The sequence below is a fragment of the Pseudorca crassidens genome, chromosome 1 (genome assembly GCF_039906515.1).
Source record: "Pseudorca crassidens isolate mPseCra1 chromosome 1, mPseCra1.hap1, whole genome shotgun sequence".
In the NCBI taxonomy this organism is placed as follows: domain Eukaryota; kingdom Metazoa; phylum Chordata; class Mammalia; order Artiodactyla; family Delphinidae; genus Pseudorca; species Pseudorca crassidens.
In genome coordinates, this window is record NC_090296.1 from 14667354 (window position 1) to 14680287 (window position 12934).

At 42.5% G+C, this 12934-nt stretch overlaps 2 protein-coding genes across 28 annotated transcripts in view; one reads left to right on the forward strand and one right to left on the reverse strand.

Annotated features, from left to right (window-relative positions):
- Positions 1-2431, reverse strand: part of TDP1 (tyrosyl-DNA phosphodiesterase 1) — a 74598-nt gene extending 72167 nt beyond the window's left edge. For 5 of the 8 annotated variants that reach the window (XR_010941129.1, XM_067727993.1, XM_067728003.1 and 2 more), the window contains exon 1: positions 2269-2421. Coding sequence is in view for 2 of the 8 variants with exons in the window: in XM_067728034.1 (XP_067584135.1) it covers positions 2269-2305 (37 nt within the window). In the remaining 6 variants the exon portion in view is untranslated. Of the gene's footprint in view, positions 1-2268 lie in introns of all 8 variants that reach the window. The other 3 variants (XM_067728034.1, XM_067728024.1, XM_067727983.1) reach the window with 2 other exon arrangements.
- A 148-nt stretch (positions 2432-2579) lies between these two features.
- The window catches only part of EFCAB11 (EF-hand calcium binding domain 11), a 201222-nt gene continuing 190867 nt past the window's right edge, over positions 2580-12934 (forward strand). For 6 of the 20 annotated variants that reach the window (XR_010941151.1, XM_067728136.1, XM_067728192.1 and 3 more), the window contains exons 1-4: positions 2587-2796; positions 3707-3957; positions 4640-4735; positions 8398-8443. Coding sequence is in view for 18 of the 20 variants with exons in the window: in XM_067728136.1 (XP_067584237.1) it covers positions 3745-3957; positions 4640-4735; positions 8398-8443 (355 nt within the window). In the remaining 2 variants the exon portion in view is untranslated. Of the gene's footprint in view, positions 2797-3706; positions 3958-4639; positions 4736-8397; positions 8444-12934 lie in introns of all 20 variants that reach the window. The other 14 variants (XM_067728047.1, XM_067728057.1, XM_067728090.1 and 11 more) reach the window with 7 other exon arrangements.

Consider the following 12934-nt stretch of genomic DNA (forward strand, 5'->3'; position numbering starts at 1 on the left):
AAAGACATTTCCTAGAGAAAAAAAAAAAAAGGTTTTTGTCTGCTCTATACATGGTTTAAATTTTGGATCTACTACAATCCAAAATGTGCCTGAGATTATTTACCAATTAAAGGCAAAAAAACCTTTGCAATAATGCTAATAAAACTGTAACAAATCATTAAGCCTAGCTGGTTACCAGCCTCTCTATGCAGTCAAGGCGCTTAGGCTGTTGAAGAGGAGCTGTTGGTAAACACCAAGCTTAACCAGCAACTGATTCTACTTTGGAGGACTGGATCTGGTCTCAGGATCAGAATTTCATTTCTCTCTCACACAGGCCCAGATTCTCTGCATTCTCAGACAGCTTTTATACTCAAGTCATAGAGCTTTACAAGGATAGAACCTAAGTGTTTTCCTTCAATTGTTTGTTCACGGTTTGTCTTCCCTGGGCAGTGTCTCGCACAGCACAGGTCTAACACCACACTCTGGGTAAGTGGTGACACCAGGATCAGAATTACCACACAGGTGGGCTGACTCTGAGAGCTGACATTCAGTGGGTCAGCAAAGTGCAGTATTTCCCAAAGCAGAGGTGACTGGGACCTGACATTAACTAACATTACGTTATGAAAGTACCTCCCTTTCCTATTCCAATCCAATGTCTCAGTTTAATCAAGGAGAAAGCTGTTTGTAGAAATGTCTCTATTCCTGCTTTTGAACAAATAACGGATTTTGGGCTCTTCTGCAGGCAGTAACACTTTGGTTCAACATCAACAGAAGGGATCTTATGGCTCCATTACATTTACAATAACTGAAGTCTACTTCTAAAAGATAGTGTTTATGTAAAAGTGGGTTCAAATGAAAATATTACACAAATAGTAATACAGATGTTGATAGTGAGACAAAACTGGGGAGGAAGCAACTGACCACATTACTGAAATTTGGCAAACACTGTGTTAAGCTACAATGCCAAGGAGGGTAAAAATCTAAAGAAATTCTACCACCAGATGCCAACTCATAACATTAGAGTGTCTATTAGATACTAAAAAAAAATGTGTGGATGCAAATGGATACTCCTCTTAAAGCTGCTGGCTCCTCCTCTCCCCCTACCATCCCAGACCCAGCTGGGCTACTTCTTTTACACTTCCAGCTGACCCTTCTTACAGAGCTTGCAGACCATCAGGAGGGCATGGGAGTCAATCTCAACTGAGGCCAGGTGTGGCCAGTAGTTGGCAAATATGACTCCAATTTCAAATCCAGTCATTACTAGGTGGTAAATGTGCACTTAGGCAAGTTACTTAACTGCTGAGCCTCAACTTCCTCCTCTGTAAAATGGGTGTCATACCTACCTCCCAGAGTATGTTCATTCGAAAAATATTTATTGAGCAGCTACTATGTGCCAAGCCCTGGGAATAAGAAATTAACAACATAGAAACAATTTGTCCTAGAAAAGCTTCTATTTCAAGGAGAAAGGAACAGACTGACACAAACAAAAATAACCAAAAAAGCCAAGATATCTTTACAGATATTCATTATATTTTACAGGTATGAGAGAGTAACAGGGATGCCCTTACCTTCGACTATCCTGAATTTAACATCTAAGTGAGCTCTGAAGGGTGAAAAGGAATCAGACAAATAAAAGTGTGGGAGGGAAAGAAGAGTATTCCAAGTGAGGGAACCCAACCTGCAATGACCAGAACAAGGGTGTAGTAACTCCAAAAACACACAGAAAGACTTGGGTAAGGAAGACAGGTAGGTGGTCCAGGATGAAGGGGGTGGGCAGGAGTAAGTTAAAGATCCTGGATTTTATTCTAAGAACCGTAGGCCCCACTGAAGGGGAGTACCTTGGTCCGATCTACTTTTTTAAAATATTACGTTCCCTGCAACTCTGTATGGAGAATGGTTTGGAGGGAGACAAAAGTCGAAGTGAGGCGGCTCCTGGAGGGACTCTGGTAGCTCATGAAGGCAGTCGGGATGGAGTGAAGTGGGCTGATTCCGGGGTACACTGTTTTCTGTGCGCTCACCTTTACTGAGCATACACTCATTTCACGCTCACAACTGTTTCCATTTATGGGGAGACTAAACACAGAGGTTAAGTGCCTGGCACAGAGTAAGCGCCCAACATGCTAGCTATCACTAACTCTCCAGACCATCTGCCTACTACGTGGAGGAGCCAGAATAAGAATCCGCGGAGAGGGACCCTTCCAGCAGGACTCTGGTCTCCTCAAGCAGCAGCTGCTCGCGCCAAAGAGGTACTATTACTGGAGGAAGCCGAGGCCCAGAAGGGGACCCTACCTAGTGTCTTTACAAGATGCTCCGCTTCCCTCCGCATCCACCTCCAGCCCCGCGGGACACTCAAGAATTCGCCGGACGCCGGCTGCCCGCGCTCCAGGCCGGAAGGAGCAAAAGCGCGGGCAGCTGCCGAACGCGTACCGGAGGCCCCGGAACCCGCGGCCTCCACTCACCTGAAGCCCCCAGAACGCGCAGCCACCTAGGATCCCGCCGCTCCGCCGCCACTCGCGCCTGCGCGCGCTTCAAACCCTCCAGCCGGCAGCGCGCGCAGAGTGACCCTGCCCCTTCCCCTTCCGGGACGCCCGCAGCTGGGTCCTAAAGCCCTCCGGCTCATGAGGGGCTGAGGGGGCGCTCCCGCAGGAAGGGGCGGAGAGAAGACCTGGCCGCCTCCAGCTCCCCTCTCACCTCCTGGGCGCGTCTCCTAAAAGGGGGAGAGAGGAAAAGAAATTTCCCTCACTTCTCCCGTAGTTAATTAGCAAAACTCATCCGCTTTGCAGAGGTTCTCATAGCTTCAGACTCCCGGAGCTCGAGGTGTGTGTGTGGCGGGGGTGGGGGGTGTGGGGGTGGGTGGGAGGGGGTTAGTATTTTAAAGGCAGAGACAGGATCACCTGAGAGGTTCGAGGAAGCTGAGGGCTGAGACCGGTGTCCCGGGAGGAGTGGGTTCTCCTGGGGGAGCGGACTGTAAAACCTGCTGTAAAATAAAAGGTTAAACGAGCTCCCTTAGACTCAACCTCGAATGCCCGTTTCTTCGTTGAAACAGGCGCGTGTGCCTGTGTGTGTGTGTGTTGCCTTTTTAATCTTACTGATTTGTCAGAAGAGAGAGGTCTGAGATAAACTACTTTGCAAAGCGGAACCCTCGCCATATTCCTTGCCTTTAATAAGATGTTTGCTGTGGAATTTGGGTTCAGTGCTGTTGATATTATTCTCAGAGTTTCCTTCACACCAGGCACCTCTCCTAGAGGACTGAATGAAATAACTTGGGATAAACGTCCTAAGGGCTCACTTGGTTCGTTTATTGAAAGTCTGTTTTGTGCCAGGTACCGTGCTCAGTGCTAGGCTTATAGGGAGGACGGAACAGACACAGTAGCCACCCTGGAGGGCTCGATTCCAATGACTTGCTGATCTGCACGGGAGCCCCGGTCTTGTTTTGATTGGTTCCTTTTATGCTTTGTTCACACTCTTTTTGTGTCTCCTATAATGTTTAGCATAGTGCCATTGATCAAAATTATCAAAAGTAATTTACTACAAGGTGTGGGGGCAGAAAATGAGAAGAATCATGCAGGACACGTTGAAACAGCACCTGGATGTGCGGGATCCATAGCCGCGCGCCAGGAGTTTAAGGGGCGAGAGGGGCGGAGCCAAGGCTGGGGGCGGGCCTGGAAGCCCCTCCGCCATAGGCTGTTCCAAGGAAACGTTATTAAACAAAGTCTCTGGCCAATAGAGCTGCGGGGTCAACGCCAGTGGCTCGCAGGCCGTCCAATGGGAGAAGACGTTGGAGGTACCCGGCCAAGTTCAGCTTCTCGAACTGCGGGGAGCTTGGCGGGCTGTCGCTGCAAGCCGGGAGTAGGCCGCAGAGGTCGCGAGTTCAGGCGTCCCGACTGCCGTGTGGCTGTCGCGATGTTTTTCTCCCAGGCCGGGGCCCGGCCGCGGACGTGGGAAGCCAGCCAGTCGGAACACAAGAAGTGGGTGGAAGTAAGTGCCCGGAGGGCTGTCTCGGACTTAAACTTGACCCGGGACTTTCACTTCCGTCACCCCGCCTGGCTCTCATTCAGCTTTGTTGCACATATAGGGGCTGGACTGTCCTTCCAAAGTGTCATGGTTAATGACCGAGGCTAGGGCTGCAAGGCTTCTGGATCCCTGTCCAGTGTTCTACTTCCAACTCCTTCTTTTCTCCGCGACATAGTCTGTGTATAACAAGCTGTAATCTCCATCTCTCCTCCCGCCTTTCAAAGCCAGCCTTTTGCCTCACCTTCCCAATTCTAGGATTGAACTTTCGGTAGAATTTATTCGAATGGTTTAAAGGAATTAACCCAGCGATTAAGTCGTTTGCACTTTTGGGGGGAGTAAATTTTAGCACATTAAGATTTCTTTTTCTTTTTGGCCCTGGGGGCAGCATTCGGGATCTTAGTTCCCCGACCAGGGGTAGAACCCGTGCCCCCTGAAGTGGAAGCTAGGAGTCTTAACCACTGGTTCTCCAGGGAAGTCCTAGCAGATTAAGATTTCTTGAGGATTAAAATTAGGATAATGAAATTCCATTTCCCAGCCCTACTCTTGGCTAAGTTTTAGGTTTGGGAGGTCTAAACTTAATATAACTTAGTAATAATAGAACAAACGGTTTCTGTCTTATTAACTGAAGATATTTGCTGTTCTTTAGGTATTTAAAGCATGCGATGAAGAAAACAAAGGCTATCTAAGCAGAGAGGACTTTAAAATTGCTGTTGTAATGCTGTTTGGATACAAGCCCTCCAAGGTAGAACTTTCTTTTGTATTTGGGGACTGGGCTGACAATACAATAGTGGATGGATTCTAAATAAAGTGCAGAGGGCTAGCTTAGGATGTTTATGAAGCAAACCGCTGCCTTTTGAGCAATTTCAGAGATGTGTCCAGTGCTGAATTTTACTTTTGTCTTAAGAATCCAACTCAGGAATGAATTAGAATCCATCAAGACTAAGTCACCAGGCTGCTAATAATATTAAGTATGAGATGCTAGTGAGGTTCCAAGAGGGAAGCCTGGGAGTGGGATGTTGGTAACAGAAGGAATTCACAGAGGAAGTGGCATGCAGGATTGTTTTTCTTAAATTAAAAAAAAATTTTTGCTCCATTTAAATTATGAAAATAATGCATTTACATAGTCAAATAATTAAAATGGTCCAGAAAAGTATAAAGTTGGGTGTAAAATGCCCTCCCTCCCTACCAAAGGGTCCCACTCCTCAGGAGTTACCATTAGTAACAGTTTATTGTGTATCATCCCAAAATTTCCTATGTATTGACAAACACGCCTAGCATTGTATTGAAAAGTGGGTGCATAGTATGCCTATTTTATTTTAACTTGCTTTTTTCACTTCACAATAGAAGAACATAAAAGCACACACACCACATTAAAAAAATAGTTGCTTAGTATTCTCTTTAGCTAGTTTCCTTGTTTTGGTCATTTCAGTTGTTTCTATTATTTTTCATTCCTACAAATATTGCTGCCGTGAGCATTCTCTTATAACTATATCTCTGCTTGTGGATATATCTCTGTGGAATAAATTCCTAGAGATACAAGTGCTAGGTACATTTGAAATTTTGTTGGGCATTGCTCTCCAGGAAAGGTTGCACTAATTAAGGAGAGTTGAGCTGAACTTCAGTGAATCTCCCATTTTTGTAGGACAGGTTTCCTATGCCTCCTGTCCTTGTGCTGCTCCTCTTGTCTGTTACATCCATTCTAGTGATGGATCCCTCTTGTTAAGCTGCTGAACTGGAATTAATCAGGGGCAAGATCTTGGCCAGGTTTAAGAAATTCAGTTGCAGGCATCAAACAGAGGGAGCATTCAGGACTCTGCCTGGAATGTCATCCCTCCTGCTGTTGTTAGACAAAGTGGCTGGGCAACGACTTTGGCCCAGTTGTTGCCTATGAGTGGGCTCTACCTGTCTGTCAGATTGCGGGCCCTGTAAAGCCAGGGACCACGTGATGTCCCACTTCTCTGTTCTTCATTATGCTTAAATGTATTACTACTTCACTGTTAATATGTTCTGTTGATATAAATATGTCCCATGAACCACCCAGGTAGGTTCAACTGCTAGGGGTTGCTTAGTTACTGAGATGTTGATTATGGAGCTTCAGGGCTGGTTCCCAGACATTGCAGCTCTCCTGTTAACCTGCAGTCATTTCAGCTGGAATTCCAGAGCAGGTCAGCTAAGTGGACTCAGCTTTTGAAGCATTGAATTTAACCCAGGTTCAGCTGGAAAGATATCTGGTCTCATTCTACCTTTATCACTTTTGGATCTACTTACTTGATTTTAATTTTAGAACATGTAAGTGAGGAATTTAATGACAAGTACAGAGATATGGTAACATACATACATACACACCATCAAATTTAACAGATTTTTACTTTTGGTTGAGGTTTCGGATTTTATTTTTTAATCAAAGGAAATGCTTGTTTACTGCAGATCGCTAAACAGTGAAATACTGATATAGCAAATCACCTATACACTTAACGATTATTTGTAACAATCATGAAGTTTTATTAAGTGACACTTAATGTATTCCCTCTGTGAAATTTAACAGATTTTTCCTCTTATAATAGGTTGAGGTTTGGGGTTTTTTTTTGTTTTTTTGTTTTGGTGTACATTGAACATTTATTACAACGAATTGGTGATGTGATAAGATGTGCTCACGTGGCCTGAATATTGGTCACAATCACAACAAAGCTTAATCCAGCCCAGCAGATACAAATGAAAGTGTAAACTGTGAAGATATGTTTACATACATAGAAGTATGTATAAAAGTGACATTGAAACAACTGTATATCCTTAAAAAACGTAGAGCCCACTAGTGCCATTTTACCTCATTCAACTTGGGGTTTTATTTTTAAACATTGCTTTTCAGCAAACGAAATATTTACTGAATGCAGGTCATGAAGCAGTAAGGCACTAAAATAATAAATCACTTCTGCATTCATGAAAATGTTTACAGAATGAAATTTATTGTGTTCCCATTTAATAAAAGGAGCACTTGCTAGTTGCTAGAAATATAAAGGTGAATAAACATAGACCCTACTTTGAAATAGTTCACAGTTTAGTGTAGAGAGACTTATAAAACTCTGATAAATACTAAGATAGAGAAGAGATTAAGAACAGAAAGGGAGGAGGGCAAGGAGAAGGGTCTAATTCTGTGGTAACTTTAATAGGAATCTGGGCATCATTTAGAGCAGCTATGAAGTGTCTGGGAGCGCTTTGTGGTGGTGGGAGAAGTTATGCCTTGGTGATTCATGGTTGCATGTGGTGGCCGTATCAGAGTGATGTGACAACAGGACTAAAGGGATAAGAAAATAAGAAAATTGAGAAGGAGTAGGTTTGGGGGAAAGGCAGTGAGTTTGGATTGGGGCATGTTAAGTTCGAGGAGGCTAGAAGCACCCCAAGTGCATTCCTTTTTTAAGTGCTGTGCTGGGTGTTGAGGTGATGGTGGTAAAGATCTGCTCTCAGATTGTGCCACCTCCCTTAGATGTAGGAATCTGAAGTTGGGTGGAGAGGTGAGGGCTAGAGATAGATTTGGGATTCCTCACAGGTGGTAGCTCAAAGCATGAGACCGAGCTGGCATTGCCCAAAAGGAGTATGTGGAGTGTGAAGGGCAGTGTCCTGAGGGGAGAACATGGGGGGCGTACCCACATTTAAGGGTCGGTGGGGACTCCATGAAGAAGATGCACTGGGAACTGGTTGTCTGGGAGGGACAGGAGGAACCAGGGAAGTGCAGGGCATGGAATCCAAGGTGGAGAAGCTACATCAGATGTTGCCAAGGTTCTAATTCCATGATGTTTATAAAGCTCTCTTAACAATGTGGGAAAACACTTACGTTTTAATATTCAGTGAAGGCAGGTCCCCGAACTTAATATATAGTGTATTCTCAAATATGTTTAAAAATGCATGGAGGGGGAAAAAAAAAAGCTGTACTAGGCCTAAATGTTAACAATGGTTTTCACTGGATGGCTGGTTTTTTAGATGTTTTTCTTCATAATTAAAAAATATTTTTCATGTTTTCTACATCATGTTACTATTACAGTCAGGAAAAAAATTTTAAACCCATAGAGCCCATTGTAACAATTGCTTGTATTTGTCTAAAACAGAAATGTTACCTTTTAGGTTATTCTGTATATGTGACAGTCAAGTTGATTTTATATGATAAACTGTTTTGGTCAATGTAGTAAAGTTTTGGGGGCCATCAGAGTCTGTAGTAGATCAGCATCTGGTATCTTATTAATAGGAGAGAAAAATGACTATTATAGCTGTCCTGTGATGTTACTTGTCTGCTGGATTCAACAAAGTTGGTTTCTCATAAAATACATTCCTTCCCCTCACCCCAGGAATTAAGAACTTGTACTGTGAAAACATTTGATGAAATTGTATATCCTATGCTTTTTTCTTTTCTAGATAGAAGCTGATTCTGTGATGTCCTCAGTAGATCCAAACACTTCCGGTAATGTGAAAGTTCATTTTTAGTACTCTTATTTAGACATTCATGAAACTACAACTAAGAACAAATGTAGAGGCTATAAAGCATTATGTTTAAGCAAATCTTTGTTTTGTTTCTGATTACCCAAAAAGAACGAGGCTTGGTTCTTTTAATTTTAGTTAATTAATGTATTCACAAGTGTATGTTTATTGTAGGAAAATTTTAAACCACTGAAAAGCATAAAGAAAAAATGTTGCTGATAATTTCATCATCCCGCAGATGATCTAGGTTTTCTGACTTGAGCAGCTGAGTGAGTGGAAGTGGCACTTCCTGAAATGGGAAGACTGGGGGAGAAGATTTAGGGTTTGGGGAGTGCAAGAGTTCAGTTTTGAATATGTTGAGTTTGAGAGGTTTTGGTCGATGATGTCAAGGCAATTGAGCTGTATGAGTATGGAATTCAGTGGAAAGATCTGGGCCACAGAAATAAGTTTGAGAGTCATCAGCGTTTGGATGGTTTTGAAGCCATGGGAGTGGATGAGACCCCTTGAGGGAGAGTGTAGACTGAGACCTGTAGGAACTATAACCATTAAAAGTCAGGTAGGGGATGAAGAGATGGCAAAGGAGACTTAGGAGGAGCACAGGGGCCAGAGGAAAATCAAGAGTATTTAATCAAAAGCCAAGAGGAGTGACTATTCCAGGGAAGAGGTATGGTCAACTGTGTCCAATGCTGTTGAAAGGTTAAGTAGCAAAAGAACTGAAGAGGATCCGTGGAGCTGGCAACCCAGGGGTGTCGGGTGATTTTAGGAAGAGCAGTGTCACCACGTCATGGGGGCAGAGGCCAGGCTGCAGTGGTTTGAAGATAAAGGGAAAGTGGCAAAGTGACAATGTGAGTAGATAAGTCTTTCAGTGGGTCCAGTAGCTGTGGATCAAGAGCTGTTTGCTTTGCTTTTGTTTGCCTTTTTTTGGAACATGAAGAAGGTGTTTCTAAGCTTAGCAGAATGATCTAGTGAGGAGGGGAAAGGCAAATGAGACAGAGAGATAACTACCTATTGTTGGAGGAGATAGGGTCCAGAGCATGCTGAATTGGCTTTTCAAAAATTCCTTTTTGGGGGAATGTAATTTGAGGCTTATGGAAAGTTGCAAGATAAAAGTAGTACAGAGAATAGCTGTATACCCTTTAGCCAGATTCACTTACTGTTCATATTTTACCCCATCTACCTTCTCTTCTGCACTTTCTGCCTCTTCTCCATCCTCTCGCTGAGCTGTCCATAACCACGGCACACCCATCATAAGTTTATATTAATACTTGTCTTTATCTGCTTTACCGTCTATATTGCAATGTTGTCACTTGATCTAATTATGTTCTTATTAGCATCTTTCCTCATTTAATACAGGAATTAGTCCTTGGTATCATGTCTCTTTAGGCTCCTTTAATCTGGGCTATTTCTAGAGACTTTTTTTTTTTTAAAGAAGATGTTGGGGTTAGGAGTTTGTTTATTTATTTATTTATTTATTTATTTATTTATTTATTTATTTTTGCTGTGTTGGGTCTTCATTTCTATGTGAGGGCTTTCTCTAGTTGTGGCAAGTGGGGGCCATTCTTCATCGCGGTGCGCAGGCCTCTCACTATCGCGGCCTCTCTTGTTGCGGAGCACAGGCTCCAGATGCGCAGGCTCAGTAGTTGTGGCTCACGGGCCTAGTTGCTCCGCGGCATGTGGGATCCTCCCAGACCAGGGCTCGAACTCGTGTCCCCTGCATTAGCAGGCAGATTCTCAACCACTGCGCCACCAGGGGAGCCCTTTTTTTTTTTTTTTTGCCTTTTTACAACATTGATATTTTTGAGGAAATAGCCCACCCCTCATGGTTTCCTTTTTTTAGGAACAGCCCTCATCTTGTGTTTGCATGACGTTTCTCTGTAAGTAGGTTCGAGGTTAAGCACCCTCAGCCAGAATCCTATTTGGGTGATATGTCGCTCTCAGGGTGCCACATCTGGAGGCACACAGTGTCTGTCTGTCTCCTGTAGATACTAATTTTATCACCAGTCATGACGTTGTCGGATTTCTCCATTGTATTATTTCTCTTTATATTTTCTTCCCTTGCAACTAATCAGCAGCCTGTGGAGAGACACGTTCGATGTTGCAGATATTCTGCTTCTCATCAAAATTTCCGCCTGGATTTGGTATCCATTTATGATTCTTGTCTGATCCAGTTTTTGCCATATGATTGCAAAGTAATCATTTTATAATCCCAGTGCTTCTTTCAGTTAGCCCTTGGCATTTTTACTATAAGCAAGAGACTTCCCGTCTTCTTGATTGATCAATCTATTTCTCTTTTATCAGTATGGACTCATAAATTTGTATGTTTTTAATGATTTATAATTCATTACTTTACTTAATTATTTTAGTGCTCCACTTACCACAGATTTGGCCATTGAGTGCCTCCTTGAGCTGGCTCCTGTGTCCTTTAGACTGGCTTGACTTTTTTCTTTTTAAAAATCTTTTTATTTATAAATTTTGGATTTACAGAAGAGTTTACTAGATTATTTTTTGGATACAGGCTTGGTATCACATGTTAAACATGACTTTTTGAACAATATTATTGCTAGGAGAAGTTGTTTTTGACATACTCCCTAACTTGATAGAATTTCCCCAGGCTTTAAATTTCATGTTAAAAATTTTCACGCTTTCAAAGTATTCAAATGATGTTTCTTTGCTGTTCAATTTAGGTTGTAACTTCTTGGTGAAGCCTTCCTTACATATTTTCTCTGGGTTTCTATGTGAATATTCCAGTCTATAAAGATTTCTGTCTTCTGGCAGAAGGATTTCCCGCATTTTTTGCATTGTTAGGGTTTCTCTCCTTTAGGAGTCCCCTGAGAGTCAGTGAGTGATTCTGTCTGGATGCATGTCTTATGCTGCTCTTGCTTATGTAGTGTTTCTACATAAATACGTGTAGTTTGCCAGAAGCACTCTCACATTCATTATTCCCGGACATTTTCTCCCTTATGTGTGTTCTTTGGTTCTGAATTAGGGATTTGACTTCACACGGAAGGTTTTCTTTCCTTAATCAGTTCTTTGATGTACAGACAGGTGTTATTCTGGAAGAAAGGTTACCCATGTTCTTTACAGGTGTAGTGAGTTCTCTGATATAAAGGTTGACTTCTGAAAAAACCTTCCACATTCAGTATCCTGAGTTTTCCCCCCATGTGTATTAGCTCACATTTAGTAAGATATGACTTATACGCATGTGTTACGTTCATATGGTTTCTCTACGGGTAATTTGATGTACATTGAAGGGTAAATTCTGGCAGAAGGTTTTCTTTCCCACCTTCATTACATTCTAAAGGTTCCTCTTGAGTGTGAGTGCTCTGATGTAAAATGAGGACTGGTCTGTGGCAAAAGGATCTTCCAAGTATGCGGTTGTTAGTTTCCTCCCCTGCCTTTTCTTTTTTTCTGATGTTTGAGAGAGGATTGACTTGAGGCTGGAGATATTTTGTAAATTTCATGAACCTTTCCTCTCCTTCCTGAGTTCTCTAATGCTTGGATTTGGACTTCCTGCAGAAACAGTTCTCACATTTTTGCAGTCATGGAGCTTCCTTTTAATATTAGTTCTGATGTACATTAAAGCTTTAGGTTTTGAATGAGGTTCTCTACATTCCCTTCATGTGGCCTGTCCCACACCTGAGTTCTCTTATGTATAATGAAGACTGCCTTAGTATGGGACATTTTCTCAAATTCATAATAGTCTAAGGATTGCTTCAGAACTGGAGTTTTTGATGCTGAAAGTAGGCTTCCCTATGAGGGCTTTCCGACTTTGGTGATGTGCTCTGGGACCTGCTCCCGTATCACATCCCTTGCATTTAATATCAGGGATATTATAGGTACTCTCACATCCACTTCCCCATCAGATCATTAGGATGCTTCTTGTCACAGCATCTTTTCCTAATAATTAATTTTTAAGTATATTTCAAAAGGTTACAAAGTAAATTAGTCATCTGAGAAATTCAAGGGAAGATCGGGTTGGAGGAACGAGGTCAAAGTGTAGGTGCTTAGTACCTTGCTACAGAATTACTGTGGAAGGGGTTTCCGTAGTCTACAAGCTTCCAGGCTTTTCCCTTCCTCTTCTGGCCCTGATATCAACAGCAGATTAATTTTCTCAAAGCATCACTTTCTTCATGATTAAAGGAGTAGACTTACCTTCAGTTCATGTCCCCTTGAAAGGGGAGACTCAAGACCACAGACATCCCAGGGAAAGAGTAAAATAGCCATCTTAGCAGGAAGTCACTGCTGAACTCTGAATGCTGCTAACATAAAATTTTTTCATTAGGACTGTTAGTAGTGAACCAATTTCAGACCAGCTCCTTCTTTTCTCCCTTTCAGTGACATGAGTCACATTTACATGTTATTTTTCTTACAGGAAGAGAGTTTATATACAGATTATTTTACCAAATATATTATCGAAGAGAGTTTATACACAGATTATTCTACCAAATATATTATCTCTCTCCTTAATGTTTTG